This window comes from Lepisosteus oculatus, chromosome 9, assembly GCF_040954835.1.
Source record: "Lepisosteus oculatus isolate fLepOcu1 chromosome 9, fLepOcu1.hap2, whole genome shotgun sequence".
In the NCBI taxonomy this organism is placed as follows: Eukaryota; Metazoa; Chordata; class Actinopteri; order Semionotiformes; family Lepisosteidae; genus Lepisosteus; species Lepisosteus oculatus.
The window spans coordinates 3,556,272-3,564,925 of record NC_090704.1 but is presented as its reverse complement, the minus strand read 5'-3'; the positions used below and the strand labels follow the sequence as shown (position 1 = coordinate 3,564,925).

The following is an 8,654-nucleotide window of genomic DNA, read 5'->3' as shown; positions in this document are numbered from 1 at the left end:
CCCCAGTGCCAACTCGTGACTTAGTTGTCAATTTGATGTGTTTTTCACTTTCGTGCACTTTTGTGCGATGGCCAGGGCGCTTGAATGAAATTGTTCCAATAGGGATATTTTGTTGGCATCACTAAGCGTGTTTTTTGAGCTGTTCCAACACGGTGCCTGTGAGGGGCAGCGGGTGGTCTTGAAGTAACCAGGGTAGTTGGTCTAAGAAAGGATACAACAATTTGATCTATTTCCATCGTCATCACCGAAAATCAAAGCCAAAGTAAGAATTACTACACGTTTAGGTTGTAACCGGACTTAAACGTCCCCCCCATAATCTTGATAAATATGTTCCATAGATTGTAATTCTGCGTTGCGTTTGAACTCTTTTGATTTGCTTAGACCACATCTACACCTGCTTTTTAATTATCTCATGCTTTATGTATTCTCCAGCCTACCCGACTGTCTAAATACTTTAGGACATTCTGGATATTAATGCCACGCCTTAGGGAGTTTATCTCACCTGTTGACAACTAAAATATTAACAACATTCTTTACTTCACACCAAAGGTACAAAAATGTAAATAAGTGAGCTCTCTAAGGTAATCCTAGCTTCCAAAACCTCTACTTCATTCCGGTCAATGACAAAAAGAACTGTAATCCCCCCCAAAAAATAAATAAATGCGTCATACAGCTATAAAATCTTCTTCGGGCCTGAGGAAGTCCAACTTTGTTTGCGCTTTACGTCACTTCCCCCTCTTCCTCAGCCCAATCAGCGCGTTGTGTTGGACGCCGTTACCGGGGTGACGGCCTAACGAATTTTGAATCCACCAATCCACCAGCCCTCCCCGGGGCATTTAAAAATGTAGCGGAAGGGGGAGGTTATTCTCTTTTTTAAATGCGGAGTGTCTGTTTTTCGGAGGAAAGGTAACTGAATTTTAATTGACTACTGACTCGTTTGTCTTAATAAAAAACTGTATGTTCCTAGGTTCATGAACATGCTTAAAGAACGGAGTTCTTGTTTAGCTGTGTTAAGTATTTAGTATCCTAGGCACTTTTTACTAACCTTCAACTTGTGCTGAGCGAGGCCTGGTTGTTTTGACGTAGCTGGTATGTATGTATATATCCTTTGAAATTTAAAGTATTCAAAAGATTATTGCGTTTGAGTTCTGTTGCCTAAACTAGTTACCTTGGAGCAGATGAGTACGCAAAGCTTACCTCAGCGGTTCAGAGAAACGGGGAACCTAACTTAACCTGGTGTTGCTGCCAGACGTTTCTGTCGGCTCTCTTTAGTCATTTGCTACAGATGGACGTTTAATCGAGTCGTCTCCTTTTCTCCAGGCCAGCTTGAGCTTTGATCAAGCTGTAACTGAGCGGTCTCTAACGCCTCTTTCTTAAGCGCTCAGGGCCGCTGTGAGGCTGGGTTAGCTGAGTCGTTAACGTGACAGGCTCAGGGAGGGTTGTGTGCTTATGTGTGGTCTATCAAGTATCAAGTACAAGTAATACTGAGAGTTGGCTAATGACAAAGATGTCGAAAGCGCTGGGTATACAGTGCGTCCTTACTTCTGGATTTAAAAACTTAAAAGTATTTTTCAGTGCTAAATGGCATGTGGCTTTTGAAGTCGTACCGGTGTCTTTTCGTTGTCCGACTTTGCCAAGTGGATCATGTCAGAAATGCAGCTCAACGTTAAATTGACTTGAGATTTCATGCAGATACGAGCGTAACTTTTTTTTTGTGGTAGTTCAGTAAGTTACACGAACCCCTCTGGTGCTAACTGGGCTGTAGTTCCACGTCAGGACCTTGCTTTCTGTTGAAAGTTACTTATTGTAAAAAAAACCAAACCACAACAATCGTGTGCATCTTATTTCCTAGTATTGTATCATCGGTTTGTTGCTGCCTGAGGAGGTTTACGTTTTAGGAGGAATGGTCCCACCCTTCTACCTCATGGAATTGACTCTTGAATTAAGTATCGCAGTTTGTTAAAACGATGCTTCACACTTGAAGCCATAGCGGTGTGTGGGTGGGGGTTAACGATGACACGTCTAGGCGAGTGGACTACACTCACCTCTCCCCATCCGCTTCGACCTCCGCAGGGTGGCTGACGGCTTCTGACGAGCATGGCGCACTTCGAGTTTGAAAACGACCTGCAGAATATCCTCAAGCTGGACATGCCCATCACAAACGCGCCCATGGCCCGCTGGCAGCGCAAGGCGAGCTCCACCTCCGGCGCCGGGCAGGGCTCGCTCAACAGCAGCAGCGTCTCGCCTGGCAAGTCGATGAGCCGCTCCCTGAGCTTGTCCAAGACGCCCGCGAAAACGCCAGGTAAGTGGCACGATCCCGGCCACTTGGTCCTTTCAGGGAAGTGGCGGGGGGGGGTGTTCATTAGGGTAGCCCCCACCCCCCTGCTGGTGTACTGATCGCCAGTCCTGCCATACAGTACGGTATTGTGAATTATAGGCGCTGGCATAATGATGTCCATTTATACCTCTCATTGCTTAAACGTTTGCAGACAAGATGGGCGTTGAGCTTTGTGGGTAGTTGACATTTGGTTTCTATATGCGGTATAATGCAGTTAAGTCTTTCCATGCCTGAACAGAGCGTGTACACTTGCAGATCAGGTTATTCCACCGGTATAATGTTCCCATCACAGCAAAGTGGGGATGGTCCATTGGAATAAGTGTAGTAGCTGGTTACCAACTTGGTTGAGAAATGGAGGAGGGTCTTAAAGTAACATTTTTGGTTCTATATGCATCTTATAGAATAGCAGGTTTGGAAACTGTAATAGACCTTTGGGCTTGGTGCCTGAATTGAAATGTCCGTCGAAGTGAGTGTCCAGCTCCCCACCCACTTCACACTGGTGCTTCCCTTCCCACAACAGGTCGAAACACGAGCAAGGCCCAGAACACCCCCTCCAAAGCTGGGGGCGACCGCTACATCCCACACCGGAATCCCAAACAAATGGACGTGGCCAGTTTCTTGATGAGTAAAGAGAATGAGCCGGTGGAGTCTTCATCTTCAGTAAGCATGTGGGCTTTGGGTTTTCTCATGTTTTAACCTCCTTCCCTCCTCCAGCCTGTTCCTTTCCACTATATGGGAATGAGTAATAGGTTTATTCCATGCTCGGGGGGGAAAAAGGAGAAAAAATGTTTCGGCCGTGAAGCCTTCTTCAGGTCTTCACGCCTGAAGAAGGCTTCACAGCCGAAACCATTTTTTCTCCATTTTTTTCAGCATGGAATAAACCTATTCCTTGTTCCTTTACAGCCTACGCATGCTGACGCGGCTACCCACCTGAACTAGTTTCCACTATATGTTCGTTATGCAGAGAGCCTTGGTTTAAAACGGCAATGTTCCTTCCCAGGGCAACCAGAAGGCCTGGTCTGTGAACCTCAATGGTTATGATGTTGAGGATGTCAAGATCTTGCATTTAGGAGGAAACCCCATGAATGCACCAGAAGGTCAGTCTTTCACCCTGTGCCATATAATCTCCTTCAAGAGCATGCTTAAATTTACCCTTTCACATTTGGTAGGTATTGTTAATGTACCAAACTAGTATCTCTAAATATTCAGTGTTCAAATATGGGTTTTATTAAACAAGACCTTTTTCTTTAAGGCTAAAACTCTTTCAGCGGTATTCTTGGTTTGGGTTGCATTAACTATGAATTAAGCTTAGTATTATCTGGCATCCTTGTCTGGTCAAGAACTATTTAGGAATTCAATATAGAATCAGGTTTCCCTTACTGTAACTGATTTTGCTTTTTTTTTATTTAAAACTCCATGCCTAATCTGTTTTACAGGCTATCAGAAAAACCTGAAAGTCCTCTATAGCCAGGGAGCCACACCTGCTTCAAATAAAAAGACGAGCCGATACATCTCCTCTGTGCCGGACAGAATCCTGGATGCTCCCGATCTCAGGAATGATTTCTGTAAGGTGTTTTCTTGTGGACTTCTTATAGAGATGGCAGATAGTGGCTGATCATGTTAGTTGTTTGTTCATCTTTTCAGTAGGACCAGTAACAGGACATGTCCAGGTTATATGTGGATGATTTTTGGTTAAGTGGACACTTCTCTGTAATCCAAGGTGGCTTATTAGTTTAAGGGGTGGGTAAGGGTACTGTTTGAGCTACTTAAACGTCTCCAGATATTTCTGACGTACCTTAGTTTGGCTGCCTTTCCTACTAAAACTCATGAATTCCTTTTCCACTTGAGGAATCTTCCCACATGCCGTTTCTTATTGCCCTGCTGTTTTCCCTAGATCTGAACCTCATTGACTGGAGCAGCCAGAACGTAATGGCTGTAGCTCTGCACAACAGTGTGTACTTGTGGAACGCCTCCACGTGCGAGATTACCCAACTGATGAAACTGGAGAATGAAGAGGACTACATCACTTGCGTGTCCTGGGTCAAAGAGGGAAACTTCCTGGCTATTGGGACAAGTGATGGGAAAGTGCAGGTAAAGATCATCTATTGATGCACGTGGCTCGGGTTTCCGATGTCCTGCGCGGTGGGGTTACCGTTTCGTCTTGAGTCGGGTGATGCAAGTTTAAGTTTCTGTCTGGTGATCAGAGTCTTTTTCCACCTTCTAGCTCTGGGACGTGGATTCTCAGAAGCGGCTGCGAAGCATGGCGAGCCACACTGTCCGTGTTGGCTGTCTAAGCTGGAACAACCATATTCTGTCCAGGTAACTTTCTATAGGTTTTATCTATATACTTGGGTTGGGATGAACCTGGGCCTGATTCATCAGATTGAGTACCGTGGCATCGGGTGAAGTTGACTGCCCCCTGCCCATCCGTTGAAGGTTTACATCCTAGCGTAGCATGTTCTGGAAGAAAGAACTCTGAATCTCTTGCAATGCTGTGGAGAACACATTTGAAGAGGCTGCATCATGGATCAGGCCTTGCTATATGGTAGACTTTTATGCTTTGTGGTGAACCTCATCGCATCCTGATTTGTAACGGTTAGTGACTTTTCAATGGGGCCATTTCATGAAATCTCTGCCTTTTTAAGCAGCCATTTGTCCTATAACGCAATGTATTTATGATTAGTGTATGGATTGGAGCTAATGCATATAACTCCTTTTTATTAGTGGTTCTAGGTCTGGACACATTCATCATCACGATGTCCGAGTGGCCAATCACCATGTGGCTACCTTGGCTGGCCATTCACAGGAGGTGTGTGGTCTGGAGTGGTCCCCTGATGGGAAATACCTAGCCAGCGGGGGCAACGATAACCTGGTGTATGTATGGCAAGGAGTGCAGGAAGGCACAACCCAGTCTGCACTGCACACCTTTAACCTTCACCGTGGAGCAGTCAAGGTGAGGAGTATGACATTTCTTGCACTCTAGGTCAGTGCATCAGCTCTGAGCCTTGAGGTCTTCCAAGCTGGGAAGTTTAATGTGAACTGTCTTTGTCCTTAGGCAGTAGCCTGGTGCCCATGGCAGCCCACCACACTTGCCACAGGTGGTGGCACAAGTGACCAACACATACGCATATGGAATGTAAACTCAGGAGCTTGTTTTTTATACAAAGATGTACAATCACAGGTAGGAAATGGATCTTTGTGGAATACCTCATGGTTTTTAAGAGTAACACCAGTTGTGTACAAAACTGGGGTAATGTAGTGTGGAAAATGATTCCATAAAATTCTTGATGAAGACCAGAGCCTCGTTTTGAGAGCTGGCTGTGGAGGCTGGGGTTTAAAAATGGCCAATGTGTGCAGTTGACAACAGGTCCTGGAAGGTGAGCAGCAGTATTTCAAAGCCAGGATCTTGAATATCTTTGGCTACAAATGCATTTACCCCATTGTATAATGGGGGGGTGGGAGGTTTTTCTAAGTGGGAGATTAACCGATATAAAGGCACTGTATCTAAAGCAATGTTCCAGGGTCCTTGGCCTAGCTTGTTACTGAATGTAAAGTGTGTTTTTTATATAAATTATCCAGGTCACATCCCTGGCATTTTCATCAAACTACAAGGAACTCATTTCTAGCCATGGAGATCCACTTGACAGCTTGATCATCTGGAAATATCCTGCTATGACTAAAGTCACAGAGCTTGCAGGTAAGTCTGAATTGGAAAGCTGCCTTAAAATGGGATTTTCCACAATGAAACTTCTGTACTTTTTTTGCTCCTTGTTGCAAGAGGGGAGGCTTTTAGGCCTGTTTAATATCTAACTGATACAAAGACCCCTGGATTCTTTCAGAAGAGCCTGATATCAGCTTTAACAGCAGGCTAGCTTGTTCAAGACATCATACCTAACTTCTGTTGGGGGGGGGGGTCATTTGTGAATGCACTAAAGTTGATTGATGCGCTTTGTTTATAAGGTGCTTTAGGTTTTGCATCTTTACCGGGAACATGAATAAATTCTACTTGCCTTGGGTTTTTTTTTAAAGTGGAGGGTACATTTTAATTTTTCTACAAGTAAAGTATATGCTATTTTTTTGCCAATTTCCTGTTAAAGCGAGGTTGGGATGGCATGGCCAAATCATACCAGTATGATTCCTCTATAGTTCACTTACATTTTGGAAAGTACAGTTTCTGATCATACCCAACCAGGCACTATAATGTTGATGCTTAAACCGAGTGGTAATAAAGCATTTACCCTAGAACTTGACAGCAGGGGATTGGGATGGGTTTAATAGTGTAGTTGTGATCTAAACAGAGGCTGTTTATAGAGTAAACAGATTCTCATTCTCTGTCAAATTGGCTCATATGAAAGTCACTTCAAATGACTGAAACCACAGTTGATAGCCTTGTGCATGTAAAATACTCCATTTCTAATTTTCATCCTCCACGGAAAATGCATTTTGAGCTGGTCAGCACATGGTCACTCCTTGCAGGTTGATACTGTATATAGTAGTAGAAAATCTTGTATATGATGGGGGGGGTTTAAAAGCCTGTGAGTCTCCATGGTGATCCTCCAGCCCCATTGCTTCAGTGGTGAGCCTGCCGGTACTAAAGCAGCTTTGTTTCGAATCAGGACACCAGGGAAGAGTGCTAACGATGACGCTCAGTCCGGATGGCTCGACTGTGGCATCTATAGCCGCGGATGAAACGGTGCGCTTGTGGAAGTGTTTCGAATTGGATCCTTTGAAGAAAAAAGCCAAGGAGAGGACTGCCAAGTCAACCGGTAGCATAATTCACCATGGAATCCGATGAGCACTAATTCAGACTTGGGGTGGGGAAGATGGGTTATTACTGATGTTCAGTTTTAATGTCAATTAAAGAATTATGGTGGTACACCTGTATGATGATGGTAGCAGAGGGATTTTCACACCAGAAGGTGTCACTGTTATTAACATTTGCTGCTTTTACTTTGTCAACTTTTTATTGGAAATAAATCTTTTACTACACGTGTGTATTCTGTTCTGCAGTGGCACAATCCATCGTCTTCTCTTTTGAGAGCTTCTTGAATTGGCATGCAATCTTAAATTTTTTTTTTAGGCAAGTCTTCAAAGAAACTCTTAAAGCAGTTAGTAAGTGGAATGTGTCAGTGGTTTTAAATTTGCACAACACCTTTCCCCCCTCCTGCTTTGTGAGCTGTGACCAGGAGCATTTTTCCCTTGTGAATTGTTCAGTCTTTAGCTAGTAGTAGTGTGAAGTACTTCAAGAAGGCTCCTGTCCTGGGAAAGTGAATTAACCTTGCTGTCTGGGGGATATCTTCTTAGTTCCCTGTGGTCTAATCTCTTGCCACTTGTGGTTTGTGTTTACGTTTTAAAACCTAATGCCTGCATCAGTGCCTCCATTTCTTGTAATTGCTAAAAGTCTTGATGTGCTTCTGATGCAACTAAGCTCAAAGGTCTCTGCACACTGATTTGTGCACCTTTATCATCTTTCAAAGATTGACTTTGCATTTGTTCACAGATCAGTGTACGTTTGAGCTTTGTGGGTGAGGTTTCATATGTTGCCAGAAGTTCTAAAATGGTTGGTTTTGCCATCGCTATCAAGGGTTCACTATTTTATTACATGATGGCATCTTAAGCTGGTCTTGCCCACGGCCCTTGTGTAGAAGATGGGTTAAAACTTTGCTAAGAACTGCCACAGCATTTGATAGCCATCCCATGACTTCATGAGGCCCTTTTTAATGCTCTTGTATCTTTTATCTCCTGTGTTGCTATGTATCCTAAACTTTTTCAGTTGGATTTTTATCAGTCATTTGTCCTTTTTACATTTTAATTTTCTTGGGTAGTGTACAATATGGATGGGGTCACATGCATAAGTACATACGGAGTCTGCAGGTTTTTTTTCTTCATTCCAATTGGGTGCTTTAATGTACAGAGCCAATTACTCAAGACTTGTGCTATTGCAGACCAATGTAACAGGTGGAGGAGGGGCTTTCCAGGGCCAGTGTGTAAAAATGAAAGCTGCATTTCACTTGAAGATGAAATGTCCACATTGGGTGGCCAATGTAACGTACTACATTAGATAGTACTGTATACCCTGCTGTCCTGTATCCTTTTAATAAAGGACTTTTAAGTAACTTGGTGAAAGAGCATAATGATTCAGTCTGAGCTGCAGAAACTGTATTAAATAGTTCCAGGAGTGGTTTTGAACATGTCATTTCTTCTACCTTTCATTGGACACTAGTGATGGGGAAGATGGGTCTTTCTGTACTTGGTAGTTGCAATAGCGTTGTATCTGTTGTGAAGACCTATACTAATGCACTTTGAACAGAAAACT

At 43.7% G+C, this 8,654-nt stretch overlaps 1 protein-coding gene across 2 annotated transcripts; it reads left to right on the top strand.

Moving 5' to 3' along the window:
• The first annotated feature begins 801 nt into the window (after positions 1 to 801).
• On the top strand, positions 802 to 8,454 carry cdc20 (cell division cycle 20 homolog). Of its 2 annotated transcripts, none has more exons than XM_015355214.2 (11): positions 802 to 906; positions 2,074 to 2,302; positions 2,859 to 2,998; positions 3,339 to 3,435; positions 3,775 to 3,903; positions 4,233 to 4,429; positions 4,563 to 4,657; positions 5,063 to 5,291; positions 5,394 to 5,519; positions 5,918 to 6,035; positions 6,955 to 8,454. In XM_015355214.2, the coding sequence occupies exons 2-11, from the start codon at positions 2,098 to 2,100 to the stop codon at positions 7,131 to 7,133; spliced, it is 1,515 nt and encodes a 504-aa protein (XP_015210700.1). In that variant the 5' UTR covers positions 802 to 906; positions 2,074 to 2,097; the 3' UTR covers positions 7,134 to 8,454. The 2 variants fall into 2 exon arrangements, with proteins under 2 accessions (XP_015210700.1, XP_015210701.1); XM_015355215.2 differs by lacking the exon at positions 802 to 906 and adding an exon at positions 968 to 1,089.
• Positions 8,455 to 8,654: the final 200 nt, after the last annotated feature.

Bases quoted from the DNA above. Each gene is read 5' to 3' on its own strand.
- cdc20 (XM_015355214.2), top strand. From the start codon at position 2,098: ATGGCGCACTTCGAGTTTGAAAACGACCTGCAGAATATCCTCAAGCTG. The intron at 4,658-5,062 runs GTAACTTTCTAT...CCTTTTTATTAG, and splicing joins AACAACCATATTCTGTCCAG to TGGTTCTAGGTCTGGACACA. The intron at 5,292-5,393 runs GTGAGGAGTATG...CTTTGTCCTTAG, and splicing joins TTCACCGTGGAGCAGTCAAG to GCAGTAGCCTGGTGCCCATG.